The following is a 25275-nucleotide window of genomic DNA, read 5'->3' as shown; positions in this document are numbered from 1 at the left end:
TGTACACTTGGAAGTAGCAGCCTCCCTGGCTTCAGCTGAGCTATGGAAACTGAGGCAAGAGCTACAACTGTCGAGATCAGATTAAACATACATGGGTCCTGCCAGAGGAATAAAAAAATTAAGGAGAGTAAAATGGAAAAAAAAATCCTGGAAATAACAAATGGGGAATAACAAATGGGACTGCTGTGTGATGTGCTCTGGGTGATCCTGCTCTGGCAGGGGGGTTGGACTAGATGATCTTTCAAGGTCCCTGCCAATCCCTAAGATTCTGTGATTCTGTGACAACCCAGAAAACTGAAAGGAAACACCAAAGGGAATCAAAGCAACGTCCCTCTGTGCAACCCACAGAGCCCAGGACAGCAAGACAGCATCAAGGCAGTGTAAACTGTCCTAAGATTCTGTGATTCTGTTAAAAAAAAAATTAAACAATTAAAATGTTTGAGATTATGAGGATGTTTAAAGTTCCTTCAGATACTGCAATAAAACAACAGATACCAATCTTTTCATCTCTCAGCGTGCTCTGCAGTTCAGATGCAGGAGGGAACTGCCCCAGCAGGCAGATTAGGTTGTGATTTTCCACCAGGGGAATATTTTGATCTTTCTGTGGAGCAGCTGGTGCTGGGCTCTGTCAAAGGAGATTCTCCATGAGCTGGGCTGCTGAGCTGATTTGCTCTGGCAATCCTAGCACTGGTTTGCAATTAACTGCAGAGCTGCTACTGAAGTGCCAGTTGCTCCACAAAGGCTATTGGGTTACAAAGGTCACTGCTGGCCATGCTGGAATCCTTTTTCCAGGATGTTTTAAAAAGTATAATATGGATTCCATTAAGTTTGTTTCCTCTCTACCAGCTCTGTAGACCCTAGCTCTCAGTCTAGAAGAGCATTAATTTTTGGAAGTACTTTGCAAAAAACAGGCCAAAGCATGATGTACATTCGATTAAAAAGAATCATAACAATGGAACAAAAAATAGGAGGTGTGATTCTGCAGTAAGTCAGCAAAAAGGGTTTTAGTCATCACTTAATTAAACGTAGAATCAGATAATAATTGTGAAGACAAATGTACACACAGTCCTGAAAACCAAGATTTGGATATATATTAAATATTCATTTGGTTATGTAAAGCAATGATTCTCATATCCTGTTCATTCTCTGGGTGAGATTTTCACACCTAAAAAATACAACCACTTTGCTGTATTTATCAAATCCTGTATTTGAATTCAAAAAAGGTTATGCAGGGGAATACATCAAAAGCTCTGATATATTTGTATTAATAAATATAACCTTTGTAGATACAGTGGCAGTATATTTCTCAAAGTGCTGATATTGTTCCCAGCTCCAGGCAATTACCTGTGCTCAAGGCAACTGCACTAGGAGATGCAGTAAATCATGTGCTTAGACAGACAACAAAAGAATTTATACTTAGAGCAATTCACAGAGGCCAACAAAGAGCTGATTAAACCGGACGTCTAGATGAAACACACAAAATCTCCAGCAGACAATTTCACACTTGCAGTTCAAGGCAGCAAACTAAGCTAGTTAAGGATCTCCCAGAAGAAAAGCAAAGAAAGAAACCCCTAAGGCTGATACTTGGGAGGGGAACACTTCCTAACTCCTCTTGTGATGTCACAGTATAACAATGGTAGGAAAGTCTTCACTTATTGCAACAGTAGAACCACAAAGTGACCAAAAATGACTTTAATGGCAGGCGAACAGAATCTCAAGTTAACTTTTTCAAGTGGGACAAAACCAGTGTCTCTGCATGGTGTGGAGCTGAGGTGTCCTGGATAGACCTCGAGAAAGAACCTGCTTCTCTTCATTTAACAGAACCAAACCCCAATATTAATTTTCAGCTCTTCAAGCCACTCTTTAGTTAAAAACTAAAAACAGAGAGAGCATGAAAACCTCTCCTGTGGGAGCTGGCTGGGAGACACCCAAGAACAAGCCTGCAGAAGAGGTCTATGCATTGAAGACAATTATGGATAAAGTAGTTATAATAGTTATATTGTGAGTTATAGTTATATATAGCTATATATATGTAGTTATAATAAAGTGCTGGGGTTTTTTGCCTTTAAGCCAAACATGGTTATTCTGTCCATGAAGAACAGTAACAGATCAAGAAATTACTATTGGAAATGAATGATATTTTTTTTTAAAAAAAAAGACATGTTGAGGTTTAGGTCCTATTATATTTTGGGAAACACTTTTAGTTGAACTTTGCTTCAGGAGGACAGAATTCACAATAATTCGTTGCATATTTTACAAAAATGAGATTTAATTCTCTGATGACTGTGAAGAGTGCAGCAGAAAAAAAATAAAATGTATATGGTAAGCACACAAAATACTAATGATATCTTGATGGTGTCTTTAATCTTGTCCATAAATTTAGGAGCACAGTCAGAATAAAACTTCATAAAATAACTTACTTTGTAAATCCTCTTTTCCCCCTCAAACTTTGGAACTGATTTGGCACTTTTTTTTTAATGGAAAGAGGCAAAATCCAGTGCAACTTATTCTGCTACTAACAGTAATAACCTGGTACTTATTTTTTTTTCCATCTGTAAAATTAAAAGGGCATTTTAGAGAAGAGCAAATGTCTTCATTATATCTTCTCCCAGTGGTCAGAATTTATTTCTGATCCTGCACCCTTTCCATTGAACTACACCAGGAGACCACATTTTTGGCAAACTGAAGTGAAAATGTTGTTCAGTTCTTCTGTGAACTTAACAGACATCATCATATCACCACGTGAAAAAAAATTGATTATAAGAAACTTTAAAAATGGAGGGAGAAACAGAAGGAAAAAGAAAAAAAAAAAAACAACAACATATTTGTAACATTCAGGGCCACAAAAAATGGAAATATATTTTAACAAGTCTATAAATTATTTTGTATCTCCCTGTTTACTGCAGTCTGTATGCAAGCTAGCAGAACTCTACGTTTGTACAAAAAGTACTTTGACTGAAAATTGGTCTTAAAACAGATTTCAAAAGTGACAAGGATTTCACTGGAAAGCATTGTGCTCCCATTTTAGCACAAAAATGTCGTTTCAAACTTCTGTTAAAATTCCTATTAGCAATAATTTGAAATCTTGTTGCAATTTTTCCACATCTCGTTTTGACACCAGCACTGGATTAACCCCACACAACTTTTGCCATCTAAATACTAGGCAGCTAGTCTAAACTGGCTGTCAAGGTTCCCCATATAGTCAGTGGAGAAATACAGGCATCTTTTGAAGTGATTCAATCCAGTTCAGGTACAAAAGGATGATTTGCCCTCCCAAGGACACCCTGTCCTTTCCGTTTTATCCCCACTAATCCTGGGCTGTGCCATGAGAACTTGGTAATAGGGAAGCCTGATATATTCCAGCTTCTCAGGATCATGAAACATGGACATTGCACAGACAAGCAAGAGCTTGGGCACTACGGAAGAAACCACGGAATAAAAAATGCTTGGAAGAGAAAATAATTCCATTCTAAACGCAGTACTGATGGTGGGGTTTGTTTTCTCTTATGCTTGATCCCTGCTCGTGGAGCTTCAGCTGAGATCCCTCTTTTGCTCATCTCTTCTACCACTAAATTCTCTGATTCATTCAGTCTTCTAGCCCAGAGCATATGACAGAGCATGATGAAAAAGAAGCAACTGTCTCTCCTGTCCTTTGTCATCGACTCAATTGTTTTCAACAGATCATCAGAAGACTTTAAAACCCAAGTGAGAAGATATTCCACAGGAGGTGAGAGGAGGTGTCTAAAGCAGCACCAGCACAAGCACCCCTGCAAGTGCTGATCTCCTCCTGTAATGTTATGCCCAGGAAGGACAGAAAAGAAAAAGAGTGCTCTTCTCCAAGCTGAAGCAAGCCACAATCCTTAAGTCTTTATTTCCTCATCTCTCATCTGAGATTTTTTTACTCTCTTACAATAGAACTGCTCTAAATCTGGAGAACTGGAGAGAAACAGAATACAAGCCAAGGTCCCATATACCTTCTGGATGTTTCCTCTTCTATGCAACAGGTTCAGCTCAATCCACAAACACTCAACATCTCTCCCCAAACAACCACTTGCTGATGCACTTTGATGGCCTCAATATCTAGGACCTAAAGTGATTTGAAATCATTTTGCTTCAACACAGAAATGGATCTACTACCTACCCTTGCCCCCAGAAGAATAATCTTTCATCTCCACAGCTCTCTGAGTTTACAGCTTTTATACTCAAAGCACAGGGGCAAAACTCATGGACTGCCAACATAAGAAGAAGTTGAAGGAAGGCAGCTCCCACCAGCAGGGCAAATCTGTGCAACTGCAGTGCATCTTCCCACCACCAACAGTGGATTTCCGTGGTTGTACAGACCCCCAGCCCATTCCTCAGTTTTCTCTTTTTTGCCAAAAAAAAATTACCACTGCTGAAGGTTAAAGGGAAGCCTGAAAAGCCGGGGTTTAAAGCAGGGGAAAGCTTAGAGCTCACTTCCATCTCCTTCTCCACAAAGAGATTAGCCTCATCTGCAGTTTTGATTTGCAAATGTAAGAACAACAGATGTTGGGGCTGGCAGTAAGATCCAGGTTTTCACAGAGAGGCACAATGTTAATGCAGCCCTGGGAAAGCAGTGAGCTGAGTAAAGCAGTCTTATAAGTGTACTGCTACCCAGAAGGCCATAAAGACAAGATCTAATCTGCTGTGATTCACTGAGCTATGTTCCATACTGCAAGAGCTTGCAAACCCACATTTTAACAAAGGTCTCTGAAGCAGTTACAAAAGTTAGAGCAAAATCCGACTTTTCAATTCACTCCCCCAAAAATATGTGATTACTTGCTCCAGGAGTGATGAAATGACAACTGTGGTTAAATAAATAATGCTAATTGCCATCTGCAGCCTTTTACCAAATAAAGTGGTAAGAGCAATCAGAGCATACTCTGGGTTTTATCAGCCATTGCAATTCTAGCACAACAAAGCAGCTAAGGGTGTAATGGTTTTCCACCTCCCTTCCTCTGCTCAGGCTTTAGCACAGTTTGTACCCACTGAGCAGACTTTATTTGCATGATCTGCCCAGAGGGAGCTACTCTCTTCTATTCCTCACTTTGCTACCAGTTCACTATTCTGTATCCTGTCCCTGTTTTATCACAGGGAAGTTGCCCAATGACACTTATCAGTAGGGTCTGGTTCCAGGCTTAGCCAGTGACACCACCAATCATTTCCCACTGGTTTTACAAGGTGGCTGATAAATGATATGGTCCTCTCCTGAGCCATCCTCCCTTCCTTCTCCCCAGCTTCTTCCAAGTGGAGTCCTTCACCACCCTGCAGCTCTGCAACGTATCAATATTAAACACAATAACAACCTTCATTCTTTACCGAAAGAAGTCAAACTAAGAAGTTTTAGGGCATTTTCAGCTGCCTTATTGTGATGCTGAGGAAGAAGCTGAGCTTGTCCCACACATCAAACCAACTCTCTGGGGATGAGCAGTGACTGCTTCACTGGTTCCTGGCCACGAGGAAGAAGAAAATTTGACCTCTGATCTACATCTAAAAATCTGATATATCTGCAGCTCCTTTTGTGCTCCCATTCATGGCACTGAGAGCTCCAGGTTAGCTAGCAAAAATTGGCATCATCACCCACTGGGAAAACCTGACAAAAGGACTGAGCCCTGAAATTACAAACATTTAGCAAACTCGAGACAGAAAATGTGCAAAAAAGCCCAGGAAGTCATGCAATGATTGGATGCAAAACAATACAAAAACATAAAATAATAATAATAATAATAATAATAATAATAATAATAATAATAATAATAATAATAATAATAATAATAATAGAAACTGCCAGTGACAAACAAGATTGAACTACTGAGTGCTCAGCACTGTAAACCAGATTCTCAAACACACCCTTTTCCACAGGATGCTTATAAAATCTTACAGGAAAATCAGTGTGATGTGAATTTACACCTACAGGAGATTATGTTTCCATATCTGTTCTTATTGCGGTTTTCATCTTCCTTGGCTGTATCCCAGGATGCTGTCTGCCCCTCGGGTAGTGCCTGCAAAATAAACAACAGCACAGTGTTTATACAAATCTGGCCAATGCCTTCAGGTGGATTAAGATGACTGAGCCAGGCAAAAATCAAGGCGCTGCATAATTCAGCAGTCAACCAAGCAAACAGCTGCTCTTGAGGAAAGGGCACATCATCTAATGCAAAAAAAAAAAACCAGACCAAAACAACAACCCAGAGTTTGGTGCAGACCATTTGCATCTCTTGGCTTCTGCCAGCAAAGAAACATTTTCCTCCTGCTACTTCAGATCTTAAAGGATCAGGGGAATTTGTTTCTGGCTGCACAGTCACGGGGTAACCATGTTTCCCTCATACAACAGGGACTGGGGGGACTTCATGTACGTACATTTCTAAGAAAAACCCACTGGCTGAAACACAGTGCTCAGTCTTTCCTATTTTGGTTGAAAACAGATACAAAAGTTTGACCTATTTCTACATTAGTAATGGGGTGATGCAGTACCAACCACTAGCTGGTTTTCTTTAGAGAAAAATAACAAAAGCTCAGAGTTTTAGCTTGTGTCTAAGGAAGAGAGGTAAAAGGAGGTAAAACATACCCACAAGCTGTGAAAAAATAGTCATTTTCCTAAAATGTACTCTTTCTGTTTGGAAAGGATGGGGTAAAGAGACTGGCAACACAGAGTGCTACCATCCTGCCCTATAGCTTGGCCCTGGAACCATTCTGAGCAGACTCAAGGAAGCCACTTTGCCTTTGAGACACATTCAGGAAGCATTTTTGAGGCAGGAAAATGGCAGTTGTCCCAGGATGTGGCTGGAGGATGGTCTTGCCTTTCTTGGAAGCTTGAACTGCCTGCAGGCAGGTGGATCCCTCTTCACCCCTCAGGATGGTCAGGAGTGTGGTCAAGAGGGGGATTGGAGCAGCTGGCACAGCAGTGCTTTCTGTCAGGACAGCAACAGCACCAGTTCCTGGGGGACCACCAGCTCCTGGGATATTGCTGGCACCACATCTGGACACCACTGGCTGCTAATTGCTGGTGTCAGCTGCAAGCCTTGACTTGTGCCAGAAACATGGAGGAGAAGAAAAGCAGCTCCCATTGAAGTTCCAGTGAAGTTCTTCTCTAGATCTGCCTCCTCTAAGATCTTCTCTCTATCATGATCCTACATTACTAACAGCAACATTATAAATTGTATTATTTATGGTCCCGAGGGAATTTGAGGGGGTTTTATACCAGAACCACAGTAGAGTCATATCTGCCTTAGCTAGCAGTGGGTAGTTTGACACTGCTGTGCTGGAAAATGAATTTATATTCCTCCTAACAAGCCATCTAGCTCTACTGCAGCACTTGAATGCAATAGCAGAGAGACACAATTATTAGGATCTACAACACTGACATTACAATTAAACTCAGTATAAGCAAACCCCTGGCAGACCAGCTGATTGTGAATTTTCCCCAAAGGGGTTCCAGGACGTAAATGTCAGGCACTGCAGCACTGCCAGGAGCACTGCTGACAAAAGACAGGGATGGTGAGTTCCTATTCAGAAGCCTAGGAGAAAGAGTAATAACTCTGCAATTGGTGAGGGCTTTAATCACACATATATTTCCTTTACAGACAGCTGTTTCCAACTAGCAGCTCATCTCCTGAGGAAAAAAAAGAAACCAATCAACAAACCCACAGACAACAAAAAAATCCCCAAGTAAAAGAAAGGAGGTGAGGAAGGTTCATTTTCATCTTCAAAGACAGAGGAAAAAAGTGCCTTGTTTTTCCACTAATATCAGATTGACCAGAGAATGGCAATAGTCATTAGGCATCTAATCATAGCCATTTGAAAAGGAAAAAAAAAAAAATCCTCTCTCATGATTTCCACATGGAAAAGCTATTTTGGCCAAAGAAAAGACATTCAGGGCCAATAAACCCCTTTCAACTAGCCCTAGCCTTTCATGTGCTACAAACATGAAGTTCTCCATTGAAATGGATGGGTTTGTATTTGCCTGATAGAGCCTTCAAATATTTAAGAGTCCAGGATTTTCCATCTCATTCAATACCAAAGAAATCCCTGCTTTTAACAGAACTACCAGTCTCTGGAGAGAGGACAGGAAGCCCTGCTCTGGTTGGTGAGAGACACAAATTGCCTTTCCAGAGGTGTCCCTTGTACCCCTGCTTTGACACACACCAGATGAACAAATTGGAGGAACTGCATGTACCCGGGTGGTGCAGCACAAATACATTTTCTGAAAGATCTCTAAAAATGCAGCATCAAGACTCAAAACTGTATGAAAAACACAAAAGCCAAAATATCAATTATAAATTGGTCGCATCCAGAGAAAGAGGAGCACACATCACGTTTTGTGTCTTCAGGTTTGTTTGTACAATAAGTATCCCTATAATGACAAAAAGGTTCAATATTTCTGTTTGTCTCCATTATCAGCAAAAGTAAAGCTGGATAGATCACTCACACATCAGTGTTTGATCCTCATTTCACAGGAAACTCTCCTCCTTTTTCCTTTGATTTAACAACTGCAGAATTTCAGTGTTCAAAACTCTGGACTTGATTTTCAGGCTTTTCTTATTTTTCTCCTTTTAAAGAAGTTTTGCAAAATTTATACTGAAATATCTTCCCAGGAGTGGAACTTCTGTTACAATGATGCTTTTTACACTAAATTGATCTAATTTTATCTGAAATTACAAAGATAGGTCTCTCAAGGTCTGTTTCATCTCAATCAGGCTTTCTAAGCAACACAGCCCAAATGTAACTGAAGTGTTCACACTAAAATGAGACTTACTGCAAGCCAATTTAAATCTCCAGTGGATGCATTTAGTTAGTTTGCTGCTTGTTTTTAATTTCAATACAAAATTTGGAATCATTTATTTGCATTTATCTACCCCAATGCTGCAGTATTGCTGCCAAAGGCAACAACATTAATTGAAAGCCTTGCTGCTCATCTCAAAAACCTGTCACCGAGTCCTGGCCCTCTCCCTGAAGCCATGACCTTCTCAACCCTGGTGGCAAAACTGTTCCCACAACTCTGCTGCGTCTCAGGGTTAAAAACTCCTTTGGATACAAAGAAAAATAAAAATCTGACAAGAAATATTTCAGCCAGTTCAGTTCCCCACCCTGGTCTGTAGCAAAGCCTTAAGCCAGAGTTTTCCAAGGACAGCACCTGCAGTAACATCTTGCTGCCAAACATTTTGCAATGTCAGGTCAGAGCCTGAACCATAAGATACAGTCTTTTGACCAGCCAGAAGGCGTGCAGTCAGCCAGAAGTGAAAGGGTTAAAACTCAAAGGTGATTCCTATGAGCTGAAGGCTCCCAAACTAAGATGTCTGAGGAAGGAGCCACAAAATCCAAAATAACTACACGGTCTCAGTAATGCAGCAGGAGAATGTACTTCAGTGCCATCCTAAATCACAACAGAAAATTAGTTTGGATACTTAAGCTTATTATCTCCGTAGCCAGTAATTGGTGCTGGCAGTAAGTCTGTGGGACTAGTCCCACAGCTCGTCACAAATCAGGGCTGATATGTACTGAAAAAGGAGCAGGTGACATTTAAATGCGTCCCACTTAAATGTTTACAGCTACGCCTAATCCCAAGCAGTGCTACCCACACCCAGTGCCAGGGACAGATTTTTCTCTTGTGGACTATACATTTTACTGCTAAACACAAGCAGCAGGCAAAAAAAAAAAAAAGGCCCAAGTCACACTTTAGCCTCAGGTGCAGCAGGCAGACCCAAAATAACACACACATGGCAAGTGCTGACAGATTGTCACCTTCACACACACACAGTTCTCAGCCACTTCACACACACACAGTTCTCAGCCACTTCACACCAGCAGTGATATCACTGCCACAATCCCATCCTGCTTTTCCTCTCAGCAGGGGTTATGTGCTGGAGAGAAACACCAAAAGTCTTTTTCTAGTTGCCCTTGGTAAAATGTGTTGCCTGTGCTTCCATGGTCTGTAGGTGAAGGTATATTTTAAACAAAAAACAAATGTAATTTCCAGGTTACTCAGTGAAGAGGAGAATGTACAGAGAGATAAGACGTTGCCATGTGTGACTGATACACTCCGCTCAAAGTGATTTTTCAGGAGAATAACATTATTTGGTAACATGTCACTAAATAGGATATAATTTATGCTACCAATTTGCAAAGTACATAGAAAACCAGCTCCTTGGCAGAAAAAAAACCCAAACGTATTGGGAGGTGACACTGATATTAGTGTAGGAAAACATTTTTAAAAGGGGCATCAAATTCTTTCGAATGATCTTATCAGCTGTGTTTTGCAAAGCCAGCTTTGCAGCTTTGTGTTCCACCAGATTCCAATCCATGGAATCATTTCTCAGCCAACTTCAACCTCCCACCCTCCCGGAGCTGTGACGCTCCATGACATCCTCCAGAGCTTGTGGTATTGCTGGTGGTGCCTGAAAGCTCTTTGGAGCTGAAGAGCTGTGTGTCTCGTGTTCTAAAAACCAAATCCCACCACTGAAAACTACTGCTACTTCAGGCAGTTACCTCTGATTGAAGGGTAGAACAGCACATGTGATCTCAGAGCTTGTGGCATTCTCCAGGCTACTTCTTCTAAAGAAAGGAATTATGCAAATCTATGGAATGCCATCATCATTATAGATGTATGTAGATAGCACTTTCTGGGAAAGGCAGAACTTGAGGAGCTGAAAGTTGCATTGACATTTTTCATGCTAATGTGTTATTTTGATAATTACCGATGCCAGTGCCAGAAAATTACATATATGCCAGCACCTGTTTGCTTCTTGAACATCAAGAACTAGATCTTAGGGCATGTGCAATTGAGCTGAATGCATTTTTGGGTACTATTCGTGGAAACGGAGGCCAAGGCAGGGGGCTCAGTAAATCTCCTAAGAGAATTATTACCCTTTTCCAATATTAAACCGAGATCTTTATATTGATAGCTTAATTAGCATGCTTGATTGTGGGGCATGAGTGACTAGACCTGGTTAACATACAGTTACCAGAAATACCTGTTATGACAGTCTTTGATGCCATCTGATTACAAAAATGCTCCCTAGTGACAGCCAGGAGAAGATTGCCTCTCAATTACAGCAAAACCCAGCATCAATGATACAAACCCCATGGACTCCTATTTGCAGGGTGGAAAAGTGAGCTGTTTTCATTAAGTAACTTATTTTTCACAGCTGTTATGTTATTTTTAAGTAGTTTTAATGCCACTATGCATGTTAATTACTTATTGCCTTCCCACAAGCTTACTACATTCATTATAATTATCGTTTGCAAGAGTCTCACATATGTTTGATGCTATTTCCCTCTTCTGTTCTCTCTCCTCTAAAAGTTTATTCCTCATCCGACTCCTCCCCAGTGTCAGGTTTCTTCATGCCATTTGGATTACATTCCTGGTCATTCCAGCTCAGGGAGAAGAGCAAGGGTGGGGAGATCTGCCTTCATTTTTGCAGCTTGCTCTTTGCTTGCCTTCACGTGGAGTTGGAAGGGTAGATCAGCTGAAGATAGTCTGAGAAAGAGGTTTGAGCATACTGGAAAACTCCACCTTCATTTCAGTTACACAGGGTTCCTGCCTTTGCCTCCACAATTCTGCATTCAAGTCATTAGGTTGTGATTTAATTTATCAGTTGGTACAGGTTTGGAGGTCCCAAAAAGCTCAAGCAAAACCCTTTTCTTAAAGCCTGGCTTGCCCTGTTGTCAGCTAAAGCACACCAGTAAGTCAGGGACTGTGGGACTCCAAGAACTTCATTGAGTTCAGCACATGTTAAATATTTATTGGCTGCTCTTTATGGGAGAGAGGGAACATGCTAATGTTGATGAGCATCATGTCATTTTCTGACTGCTGTAGTAAACAACCTTTCTTTGGACTAGAGGGCCACCAAAGACTGCTAGTGCTGTAAAATCTGACCCTCATAAGCAAAGATGAAGAAAGGAAAACATAAAGGGGGTAACTGAATTAAGGAAAAGAAGCTCTTCAAAACCATTACCCAAGTATCTATCCTTTATGAGTGCAACTTCTCCACTTGTTCACGTGAGTGAAGGTTCCTCTCACCTCATACTCCTCTTTAAATCCATAGCCCTGTCCTCGCTTCATCTGGGTGATGTGCTGCAGCAGGTCGGCCACTCGGATGGCTGGCTGGAACTGCCCCCGGGGGTAGGACATTTCCACCGGCTCGCAGCTCCGGTACGGGTGGGTCTGGATAGTCAGGGTTGGCTGGGTCATCTCTCCATGGCTACTGTCTGTTTTAAAGACAGGGAGGCAAAACAAGCTTTCACCTATCTGGTATTTCCACTCTCATTCTTGCTCTCTTTCTCCACCACCCCATAGGTTGGTGCAAGAACAAGCAAGTCAACACATCGGTAGGAAAAGCACACCTGCCTGCAGCTGCCTGGAAGTCTAAATCACATTTGAATAATCTTTTTTTGTGTCAGGGAGACAAACCCAAAGAGATGGGAAACAGAGGAAAGAGCCAATCAGGCTAATGAGGATACAGCACACAGAGCAAAGCAGCACATTTTGTATGGGTGAGCTCTGCATAAGGACTCCAATCACATTACATACCTTTCTTCACAAGTCTGCAAAGAACACAACTGAAAGATACACACAGATGAGGAAGATATTCAAGAGGGATTTTGGGGTGTACAATGTGAGATAACTGAAAGGGGCACAAGTTAATAGCAAACAAATAGCACATTAGAGGCAAATTAAACGGCTCTGCTAGTTCAGGCCTAAAATTTACACACCAATTGCAAAGGTGGAATATTATAATAGAGAATAAAACAGCATTGAAGTATAGTTATCTTGCATGCAAAACCTTCAATTTCAGATACATAAACTTTCCAGAAAATGTTTCTTTTCAAAGCAAATAGGTTTAAAAAAAAATCTCTATCACTGCGCAGATGGAATTGTAACCTCTTGTATCCCCAGAACAACAGATATACACAACAAAATATTCCCAGTGAACTAATAGAAAGGATCTTAAATAACCAAGGAACTGACTGTCACAACAGTTATTTTTAACAACAGAAACTTACATTAGATGAAAAATTTAGTTTCTTCTCTACCAGAGTTGACTAAATTTAAATAGCTGGCCAAATAAAGCATTGGTTTTTTTCCTGTGGTTACAGGCATCTGAGACCCTTGGGTTGTCTGCACACACAGCCCTGAACAATCTACATCAGTTTGTTCTGGTCTTACCCAAAACCAAGCTATTAGCAAACAGAAAACATATTTCCCCCAAATTGTTCATAAAAAAAACTACTTAAGACTGAATACACAAGGTTTGTTTCTTACAGAAAGCTCCCTGACAAAGAGCCTAAACACTATCCCTTGTCAGCAATACTGCAGTCCTGGTTTTGAAGGGCTAAAGAATACATAAATCAAATTGCAATTTCAGGGTGATTTTTGTGAGGCAGAAATACAGCCAGAGTGCTATTGTAAACATTGCTATCCTTGAGAAATCACCACAGAGTTTAGATGAGAAGCAGTTCAGGTCTCTGCCGTTGTCCCTCACTGCAGAGTTGGGAAGGAGCAGACAGATGAGGGCATCAGACTTCCCAGCTGCTGGCAAACCAAGCACATGACAAATAATGCTTTAGGTTTACTGTTATATTAGGGGGGAGATATCAAGACAGGCACATGCTCTGTTTTGAAGTGGCAGGACTATGGGAAGGAGAAAGGAGAGGGGAATGCAAGCAGTGGACATTGCAGCAGGATGAGGTGATCTGCAGGGTGAGATCAAGAGATCTGGTGGGCAAGTTATCAGAGCTGCTGAGCAGATCTTGCTGGTCCTGAAATAAATTACAACAAAGCGATCATCTGCTCTGGAGATTAAGCTACTGAATTTAAACATTGCTGAATCCCAGGTTCTCATAAGCACAATTACCTTCCCAGGACACTGAGAGCTATGGCTCTAGTGAAGCGACCTTCAGATACGAAATGTGACTACATTTGGGATTTAAGGAAGAGTAACATCCAAAGCATTTGTATAATCATCCCTAATGCTCCAGCTAATGACAGTGTGAGAACTCTGAACAGAGGGAATTTCAAGGCTTATTAATTCCCCTAGTTGGATTCACTTTCCCAGTGCATCTTTCCTCCCCATTCCCTATTAACACCCTGCAATGGAGAGGAGAAGATTTTTATCACGGACCATTTCCGACAGACGCACTATGCTTAATTTTCCATCATTAGGTTTAATACAAACCCAATTTCACAACTGGCTTCTCTGAGGTTCCTACAAGTAATGCCACATTTTTATCAGCCCCAATTAAAAAACATTACAATGGCCCTATTCAAGAAGGAGTCTTAAAACCAATGTGCAGTTCTAGTGCTAATAGAGGAAGGGCACATGCAGAGCACAGGCTACTTGTAAAATGCAGCTCAGCTCACTCAGCTCCTTTGCAGGCAATTACTAATTTCTCTCTTCATCAGATCTTCTAATTCTGGTATACTTGGTCCTCAGAGAGAAGTAGTGCTGGGAGAGGTGAAAGCCAGAAAAGAGGTCCCCCCTCCTTTCCAGAATAACCTCCCTCAAAGTAGGCATGTGTATGATGAGTCTAGAACAAGAAGAAACTGCTCAGCAGCAAAGAAGGACTGGAGGAGCAGTTATATGAATTGGGATCGTTTAGTCTGGAGAAGAGGAGGCTGATGAGACCTTCTCACTCTCTATAGCCACCTGGAAGGAGGCTGGAGTGAGGCAAATGTTGGTCTCTTCTCCCAATTAACAAGCGGGAGGATGAGAGGAAATGGCCTCAAGTTGTGCCAGGGGAGGTTTAGATTGGAGGGCCAACCACATCCTGGGCTGTAGCAAAAGAAGTGTGGCCAGCACGGCCAGGGAGGAGATTCTACCCCTCTACTCTACCCTGGTGAGACCCCACCTGGAATACTGTGTGCAGTTCTGGTGCCCTCAGCGCAGGAGAGACATGGAACTGTTGGAGAGGGTCCAGAGAAGACCCACAAAGATGATCAAAGGACAAAATAGCCAAGACTTTCCCTAAAATTTCAGCAGAGTCTCTAAAGCATGTGTGCCTTTTATGAGTTTTCTGTGAGAATAACAAATCTAGGAAAAAAAAAAAAAATTAAAGGTGCTTGAAACATTCACTCTAATACTCAGAAACTACTAAACCTACAGAATCGTGCATCAGGGATGTGTTGGGGTTTTTTTAAGTTACATTTCATATGCACATCTTACTTTTAGTCCTATGTCCTCATTCTGCTGATAGGAACACACACCACCATACTGCATTGCATACCAAGGATTGAATACTGTTCCAAGAAAGAATCCCAATTAAAAGATTTCAAGAGGTGGTGCTCACATCCTGAACCCAAAAGTTGTGGCAATGGTTAATTACCCTTGCTCTCTAAACATTTCTTAATTGCAATTTGATTTTGCTTAGCTTCCATTTGCAGGCACTAAATCTTATTATACCTTCTGTTAGATTAAAGAGCCCTCTGAGCATTTGAAATCTTGACCCATGCAGGCACCGATCAAATCACTTCTCCAGTTTCTCTTTGATAAAGCAAATCAATTGAGAGCTTCTGAAGTCTCATTAGGGCAGGCTGTTCAGGGCTCCTGTTCCTTCGTAGAACCATTTCCAATTTTCCACAGTTGTTTTTGTGCAGCTGTAAATAAAGCAGGTATTCTGCATGTTGCTGGAAACATGCTGTTTGTAAGATCACTTCTAATACTAGAAGCTGCAATAGCAAAACAAGTTGTCAGCTTGTTTGTTAACCCATTTTAGTGCAACACTTTTGCTGCCTGTGCTAAGATGTTTGTTGCCAACGCAGATATCTGGAAGCTGTCACTTTCATTGTCAGCCTAAGAGTTCAGAGAATACCTTGAAATTTTGTATAAGACATTAAATCAATTATTCGCTGGCTCTCATGTAATTAGCTTGATTGGGAAGCTCTTAAGGCATCTCATCTTATCTGTTTAGGATGCAACTGCAGATAATAAAATTTAACACTGTTGACTCCACTTTTAATAGTCACAAACTCTCCCTACTTATGAAATGGTGCTTCTTGGGACTCTGCTGGAGAAACAATCATAACCTTGCTGAAGCAAACTCTGAGGCCTGACTCTACCATCAGAAACATAAAAGAAGCCACCATGCAGAGAGAAGCTGAAGCAGAGGCCAGTGAGGCAGCATCTTTCCCCATCTGATGGGTAACCCTCAGGGTGACGTATTATTGCTTGCTTGCTGTTACAACACCTTGTATTATGTACTTTAGTTACAATCCAGGCAAACAAAACAAATACATCTCCCTCCACAGACCAACTGATAAACTTCTCCGCAGATGTCACGGATGAGGAGCAGTTGAGGAATTAGATTCCCAGCCTGGAAGTGGCTCTGTGTGATCAGATCCCCTGTGCAAAGTCTGAGGAGGGGAACTGCTCATCCAGAGCACCTTTGGGGGTTAGAACTTTAGAGCCTTTTATATATGTCATCTTGTTTCATAAACATAGTTTTCTTAAATCTGAGAGGCAGAAATCTGGACACCGATTATGATGTTGCCTTCTGATCAGAAAACTCACCTATGCCTCAACCAACCAACAGCAACTCTGCACTTGTGGGTCATCTTGTATAGGGAGAGAAGTTTCTCTCAAAACCTTTGCTTTAATACCCACGAATTCCTTCTGTGTCTGCAATGTCAGACCTATCATCTTCATTTATATTTTTATTCTTTTAGTTTTGGCAAGTGTATAACATGATAAGACGTCCTTTGCACAAAATTAATTATATCTTGAGTGGTGTTTGTGATGGTTTTAATTACATACATATCCAGTCTCTCTACACCAGAGCAAGGGTTGTCAATGATTTGACACCTTCCAAGGATGACAACAGCATGGTTAATATCTCTTCCCCTTACACTAGGGACATGGTGCAAGCTGGTGAAATTAATTTGCTTTTTTTGTGTGCATCAAGGCTTTATGAAATGATAAATATCCAGCTATAATGTGCCATATCCAATACAAACAATGGTATGGCAAACCAAAGTCAACACATAATTTATCTAATTATATCAACTGAGCTATAAGAGCATGTTCCTTAACAAAAAGCCTTCTGACCCCAGGTTTGACAGAGATGGGAGGATGCATCTTTCATTTCAAAGGCTATGAAAAAGTCACGTGTGTATAATACTAATAATTTAAAAAAATATCATGGAGAAAGTAGTTTTCTCTAGATTCTACAGAGTTTTTATGGATAGCTTGGTAAACACCTTTCACAAGTGTACTCTAATCTGATAAAACCTATTGCATACGTTGTTTTCATCAGTGAACTTAGAAGAAAATCCCCTTGAAGAAGTAAGGAAGTCACTTTGGTGAGGTGACCTAAGACTTGGGAATACTGGGCAAGTGCAACAGTGCAGCTCTTCAAATGCAGGGACCTCGACAAGTCAGATATGTCTGCCTTCTTGGTGAAAAGAGGCTGTCAGATCTACCAGCCTCACAGAGCAACACATTAGTAACAGCTGAAAAACTACTGGTAACCTCAAAACAGCACACAAAACCAGAAGCTGCTAAAGACTAGAAGAGAGAATTTCCCAAGCTACCTGATCATCTGCAGGCAGGAGGAGATGTAAGAGCAGTTCAGCTCTAGCAGCAGCCTCCAAGAACACACACCTCCACAGCTGCCTGTGCTGCAGGGCAGCGTTAGCACAGTAGCTGATATGAAAGCCTTTCCTGCTCCTCCTTACAAGCTGACCTGGCCTGGGAGGCTAAGATACAACTGAAAAGATCAAGTCATTGGTTTTCCAGCTTCTGTTGCATAAAAATAACTCATCCTGCAATTCAAAAAGCTGGTAATGGTGACACTTGCTAACGCAGCCGTATCAGCTTCTTACTATCTTTTCAGTTCTTCAGACATTAGGCTGTGGATATACCCACAGCAGATTGATTAGGCACAGGGAAAAGGCCATCCAAGCTACAGCAGATTGAAATTCAGGGCAAATTGCTATGTCTAAGCACAAGTCAGTGTTTGTGTGAGACTTCACGACATTGAGCTTTCCTGCCCTCTGCAAGGAACTACAAGGCACCACAGTCCCTGTCCTTACCCTCATCCTCTCTGAAGGGCAGCAGTTGCTCTTAGCATCCTCTTGAGGGATTGAAATGAGAACCAGGGTGAATGTCCTTACATACCACTGGGAGATGTTAATGGATACAGGAGAATGACATGCTGGATCCCCTGACAACACCTGCTGAACAGTTTTGAGAGCTACTTGGCCATGCACTTTTTCTCCAAAAACAACCTTTAAGGTTGTACTACCTCGTGTTCAGGCTTCACAGGACTGGTACAACGTGGGTCCTACTGAAGTACTGAAATAGGGAAATCTGCCTCCTTCATTTGTTAGTATTAAATATTCACTTCCCTAGTGAAGATGCTTGTGCTAAACATTTAAATCCAGAGTTGCCTACAACTGGGAGGGAAAATTACAGAGCTAAAAACATACATTACACAAAACAACATTAATCAAACATGGGACAGGGTGAAGGCAAAATCAAAATCCCTTGTATCTTCCTGTCAACAAATCATGTTACAGCCAAGCTTAGGGAGACATCCATTATTGCAGATACAGACTATTTATTAGCAGAAGGCATAACTGATGGCAACAAATAGCAATGAACTGCAGGTAGTGCCCAAAGAACAAAACTGGTAGTGGGGTGGGTGATACTCTTTCTAAGATCCTTTTTTCTTTCCCAGGAATGAATAAACATCATAAACTTTTTTTTTTTTTTTTTTTTTTTTTTCTCCATCAGCAACATCCAATGTCTGGTGAATCTGTCCAAGAAGCCAGAACAGTAAGGTTTGTCTCCAAGTGACAAGGTAGAAATTTCTTCAATGCTAAGAGCTGTGTCACAGAACATGTTGCTGTTAAATTCAGATTGAACTGAAACAGTGACCAGTCTGTGTAAATCATGTCATTAAAGTGCTCTGTACTTAACTTCCAATGGGTAACATAGGGATATTGATCATTATTCAAATAGTTTGAAAGAGTTTTGAATACATAAACACAAGACCAGTTTAACTCCTATTCCCTTTTTTTTTTTTTCTCTCAAAAATTTGGGATTTTGGAAAGTTTTGAGGGCTTGTGTGTTTTTTCTTTTTCCCATGAGAAGTACAGATTAAACCTGTTTATTGTTCTTTGAGCTTCAGCTTACAAAGTATGCAGTTCACATTGTAATTCTCACCAGTGGGACAGAGGGGAAAATAGGTCCTTCAGATATCCTGCTCTAGCAGGGTGTTGGACTAGCTAATCTCCAGAGGTCACTTCCCACTCTGACCGTTCTGGAACTCTGTGAAATAAGGGTCCAGTTTTCATAGATGCTGAGTACCAGACTGAGAGCAGTTTGACATCTTCTGGCAAACTGCAGGTCTGGGCCCTGTTTCTAAAGTGGAGCCAAAAGATGAATCTGCCTTTAGACTTTTCTATTGATGACACTGAGTCTCCGAGAAACGAGAACAAACCTACTGGAAAAAGACCTTCCTTTCCCTCCCTTCCTGGTTAGAAGAGGGCTCGTTTGTTGCCATCAGCATTTTGATAGGTGGCAGGATAAATGTGTGCACTGTGGCAGTCCCTCCAAGCCTCTATGTCACAGCTGTTAGTCTGTAAAGCCAAAGCACTTAAGCGATCGGTTGTAATTTCTTCCTGGTCTAACTGGGGGCTTCAGCCTGCTCAGAGTAATGTTCAAAGCAGACACGGTAGATTACTGTGTCTGGAAGTGAACGTTTACTGTAGATAATCCAAAATGACAGGTCTGATAAATACCACTTGTTAGATTCTGATCAACCACACGTCATCTTTCTGATTCATAGCGGAGGAACTGCCTTCTTCAGATTCCACAAGCGGGCAGCATCCTCCAGGGAGAGCCTGACGTTGGAGGCTGGTATTACTCACTTTCAAGGGTACACCTGCTGTAACTTTCTGGATAACTTCTTTTATCAGCTAAGTTTCTGTCAATTTTGCTGTCTCTGTTAACTTACTGTAAAATCATATTCTTTTTAAAAATCCAAACCCTTAGAGCTGCACACAGAATGCTTAATTTATTATCTGAACAAGAAAAGCTAATTTTCAGAGATGCTGAACACTAACACCTGCCTCTAAAGGTACCACATGCCAGAGCCTCTGCCTCTCAGAACCTGCCTTTTTGTTGTCCTCTCAAACCCACACCAAACTGCTTGAATATTTAGCATTTAACTCCCAGCATACAGAGGATGAGGTGGGGTCACTTGGCCAAACACAGCCTCTGATTTCTGCAAATAACCTGCATAGTTGCAACTGAGTCCAAAACTAGAAACTCCCACCTGCTTTGGACATGCAAATCCTTACTTAAATTCACCAGCTATGAGGCACACCTACCTGAGCCTCCCTCACAGGACAAAGGGTGATGGTTTTAAACTGAAAGAGGGGAAGTTCAAACTCAATAAAAGGAAGAAATTGTTTATGATGAGGGTGGTGAAACACTGTCCCAGGCTGCCCAGAGAGGTGGTAGATGCCCCATTCCTGGAAACATTCATGGTCAGATAGAACAGGGCTCTGAGTAACCTGATCTACTTGAAGATGTCTTTGCTCAGTGCAGAGGTTTGGACTGGATGACCCTTGAAGGCCCCTTCCAACCCAACCCATTTCATGATTCTCTGCCAGCTGCAAAGGCACAACCCCCTACGTGAGTCAAAATGAAGTCAAAGGCAAGGCAGCAACATGGCAATTTGGCCCAGAATGTCAAATCCCAATCACAAAAAGAAACAATAAATACTTGAGAGAACTCCTAAATCTTCATTATTTAACTGTTCTTTCCATTAAAAAATGGAAAATAATTATTAATAACAATAATAAAGCATGAGTAAAACAAAAGGTTTTCCAATTAACACAACAAATGACCACAGGATTAATTATTATTTTGGAGCCCAGGCACTTCACAGTGCTCTCTGAGTTAATTTCAGGATGCAAGGAGTGCTTTGCTCTCCAATGAAGTGCAGTACATCATACCTGTCTCCTTACCTAACAGCGTGGTCGATGGAACAGTGTCTGATGATACTTGGAGACGGAATTCCGTTCACCCACACGACACGGGTCAATGGGAATCAACAGGAGATCAACAGGAAAAAAAAAGGTCACACACACACAAAAAAATGAAAACAAGGTTAGCTGTATCTCACACTCAGAAGGTCCAGTCTATAGGTCATATAGAAAAATGTACAAAAAGCAAAGAAAATTTAGAAATGAAAGAAAAGTCTGGCACTAGTACCTGAGTAGTAGGAATTCAACAAAGATTTGCTCTGAAGGGTTTTGCTTTGGACAGAAAATGAACAAGGAGAGGGTGATGCTAGGTAGGAAAGACATAAGGAAAAGACTTTAGACATATATTAAGAGAGAGAAAGAACAGGGAGAATGTTCCTCAAAGAACACAGTAATATGGGATATATAAGGCTTATCAAAATGAGTTACATTTTTCATCTCAACATGCATATTACATTTATTGCATTGTCATAATGATGGATTTTCTTTAATATGAGCACTCCAGACCCCAAATCTAGTATTACAGTTACTGTAAATCAGTGTGTTCCTACACAGGATACACATATAGGACTATGTACTAGATCCCTTTTTTAAACCAAATAAACGTATGTTTTTGTCTCTAGGAGAAAGATCTTTAAAAACGATCCCAAAACACAAACTCTAAAGAATCAAATGCAGAATTATGAGTAAAATAAGCCTGCTCAAACACAATGGTACACTAGAAATACACGGGTAGGGTAGCAACTTTTTTGTTAAAACAACACAAGATAACAAGGGACTTGCTCTTCAGCCCAGGACTTTTCATAGCAAATTCTATAATCCTTTCCTTTGGGAGTTGGAGAAAACACCCCTTCTTTCTCCCACTAAAGCATTAACTTTTGCTGGACAAGAATCCACAAATTATTTCCATATTAATAAAATATTATGGAAAGGAGGCAGGGCTCAATACCTTCACAGTAGATCCTTCTCTTGATAGTATATTTATGAGGCTGGTTTATATCTACAATAGCATACATGTACATTTTAATGGTAATCCATCATTTCTGAAAGCATATTCTTTTGTTATCACTCTGCATTCACTCTTAGAGTTACAGGCATTTATTTATCTCCTCCTCAAAATGTTGGGAAACGAGCTAATACAAATCTCAGTACATCAAAAAGATGACAATAGATAACACAGGAAAAAAAACTATTGCATAATCCAAAAGAAGTAGATATAACTCAGTATACATCACAGTAATTTCAGAAGCAATTTTATTATCTCCAGAGCAAATTTCCAGTCTATGGGGTGAACCAAAGAAGTCACTAGTCTAGGGAGTTTCATCAAGTCAGCAGAATTGCCTCCTAAGAAGTTTATAATAATCTAGTAAATGAACTTGTTCTCATTCTTCTCTGCATTCTTCCACCATATTTTCAGATTTACATGACTTGAAACCACATTAAAAGAATAAAAATTCTCATTGCTTGGTCTGCTGGAGTTCTGCCCCAGCTGCTTTCAGCCCATAAACCATCTCTCCTTTGGGGCCTCTTTGTCCCTTGTGTTTGTCAGCCTGAATCAGACCTTACTGCTCTTGGAACATGGCCACATTTGCAGACGTATAAAGTCAGGTTTAAAAACAGGATTCTGTTTGCCCAGGCTCACTGAGCAAGTCAACAGCCAGGGCTTGGAGCAGATTTTCTGAAATGTGGGAGTATAAGAGATCCCATTGGGCCACACTGCCTTCCCAGGAATTGCTGACAATCAATTACTCAGGCAAGTGAAAGATACACCTCAGTTCAGTTAGTCTGAGTGAAAATGTCACCTCCTGAACACTACAAAATGAACCATGTTTGTGAGACAGGGAGGTGATTTCCAGATTCAGAAGGAATGGGGAAAAAAACCAAAACCAAACACGAAAACCCAAGTTTGCCCAAACTTTGGAAAGCTCCTTCCCCAGATCAGTCAGGTAGTGGCTTGTATAACAAGAGGTGTGTGCACAGTGCTGCTTCCTAACCAGAGGTTCTTACAAGCACTAGTGTGTGCAATCACAGGAAAGATCTCCAGAAAGGATTTCACATCAGGGTAGAGATTTAAGACTTCATTAAAAACTCTCCTTGTACTCCCTGGAGTGGCACGTGAGGCCACACAGATGCCTCCAGGCATGCAGAATGGTAGAGGCTCATCCCTATTCTGAACATTCTTTTCCCTTACTTTTTCTAAGATTTTCTAAACTAGCAAGCCCCACAAAAATACCAAACCAGTGTGCAGCTCCCTACAGTTTCCAAAATGCTGACTCCAAACTGTGCTTCTGCCTGGAACACGATAGCTACCTACCAAATCTGTATCAGTGCCACTCCTGATGGTTGTCTGGGAAGCCACCTCCTCCCAAACTGAGATATCACAGAAGTTAAGCTCAACCTAATAAATCAAGTCTCTAGCAAAACTGGCTGCTTTTAAGATATTAAATCCTCAGAATTAAAGAGCTCCTGCCAGAAGCTCCCCAGGAATATCAGGATGGCTATGCTGGTGACAGGACATCCTCCTGGACAAGAATTTGAACACTGCAAAGCCAGAAGAACAGCTCCTTTGTGCAGGATGTATCATTAGCCCAGCATTGCTGAGATGCTACACTGCTGCTTCTCCCACCACACCAGTGGGCTGCCAAATTGCACCCGATTTATGCACCACAGCAACCCCCAGCACACCATTCTGGTCACTGCACAGATACTGGTGGATAATTCTAGATCCACCTTGTCTGCATTCATCCTCTCCTTTCATAGTAACCCCACACCTACCTGTGACTCAGAGAAAAATGCTGCTGCTTTCCAAATATTCCTGCAAACTGGAGATCAGGCTCAAACATTGCAAGCACCATCTTCTGCCTTTAATAGATTTAGGATGTATTTTTAGTTTTTAAAAAGCAAGGTATTTGAGAAAATGAATAACTGTGATGAGCCTGCTTCACCTCCACTTAATCCCTAGTAAAACCAGACAAGCTGGAATAGCCATGGACTGTATCTTTCAGCAAACACCTATTCTGATTCTATGTGGTGTCAAAGGCTGAGTCCATAAAATCTCTTTAAACTCCACTATGTGCTGGTAAGAATTCTGCCTGCATAACAGCTAACAATCTAGAATGGAAAGAGGGATGAGGAACGTTGATTTGGGCCAGGAAAGATAAAAACTCATGTCTCTTCCACTTTTTAGCAAGACCTGAGGTCTCCCTGTTCCAGCACAGAGGCTACAGATCATGCAGAATATAATTGCATTTGATAATGTACACTTCTGCCAAATGATACCATTCAAAACTGTCCACCAGGACTGTGTGCTCCTGAGCACTGCACTGGCCTCAACAAAGGCCTCCATTGCACCCAAACAGTGTGAATTCATGGATGAGTTTCTATTGAACATACAAGCATTTTCCCCTAAAGCAGTGAAACAGAATAGGGGAAGAAATCTGCATTTCTACCAGCAGCAGAGACAGGAGGACAGTATCTCTTAGTACTGAGAGAATCACCCTGCACACTTTTTTCAGAGCTGCCTGTCAAAGCAGCCAGGTCTCTTTTCCCCCAGCAAAGGAAGAGCTGATAAGCAGAAAGGCAGCTGCTCATTTTTTATGTCCTTCCTCACGCACAGCACCAGGCAGCACCCTTTGCAGCTGCTGGACCTGTCAGGTGGGAGCTCCCGGTGAGGTGACATTGCTGGCAGGCAGCAAAGAGGGGGCTGCAGCAGCAGGGCAGGGAGGGGTCACCCAAGGACAGCTAAAGCCCTTCTGCAGCAGGAACAGAGCAGTGGCCAAGCTGGAGACTATGAGAATTAAAAAAGCTTCTGTAGGGACTCAGTGAACTTCTTCTGTCTGAAAAGTCATTAAAATGATTGGGAGAGGAAAGAAAAACTGGAGAGAAGGACACATGCCCTGCAAGGACATTGTCAACTGGAGTTAAACCTATTTCCAAGTCATTCAAAAATTGTGAGGTTTCCTACCTAACAAGTTGTCTCGCTCTATTTCCTGCTCTCTTGAGCTAGCAAGGTGATTTGGGGATTGAAAACACCTGTTTACTCTTGGTAGACTTTCTCCAAATAGGAGAGGGGTGCTTCTATGTCACTGCTGCAGCCAGCTGGGGCTCCCACAAATGACTGCCAAGATGGAGGAGATGACTACCTGTCATGAGAGAGCTTCAAACGTTGTTTTCTGTTGGGAGCTAAAAGGACAATTTAAGAAGGAATTTGACTGCTGCTTAAGACACAGAGCTGACTTCTAAAGCTAGGATGGACAACTCCTGTAAAA

The 25275-nt window shown here is 41.4% G+C and overlaps 1 protein-coding gene across 4 annotated transcripts in view; it reads right to left on the bottom strand.

Moving 5' to 3' along the window:
- Positions 1–25275, bottom strand: part of PTPRT (protein tyrosine phosphatase receptor type T) — a 435474-nt gene that overhangs the window by 24184 nt on the left and 386015 nt on the right. For 3 of the 4 annotated variants that reach the window (XM_051633170.1, XM_051633172.1, XM_051633171.1), the window contains 4 exons: positions 21237–21314; positions 20990–21025; positions 12038–12225; positions 5933–6020 (listed from right to left, as the gene is read on the bottom strand). In XM_051633170.1, coding sequence (XP_051489130.1) covers positions 5933–6020; positions 12038–12225; positions 20990–21025; positions 21237–21314 — 390 coding nt within the window. The remainder of the gene's footprint in view (positions 1–5932; positions 6021–12037; positions 12226–20989; positions 21026–21236; positions 21315–25275) is intronic. The other variant, XM_051633173.1, reaches the window with a different exon arrangement.

This window comes from Apus apus, chromosome 15, assembly GCF_020740795.1.
Source record: "Apus apus isolate bApuApu2 chromosome 15, bApuApu2.pri.cur, whole genome shotgun sequence".
NCBI lineage: Eukaryota > Metazoa > Chordata > Aves > Apodiformes > Apodidae > Apus > Apus apus.
Note: the sequence above shows the minus strand (reverse complement) of the source record. Positions and strands in the feature narration are given on the sequence as shown.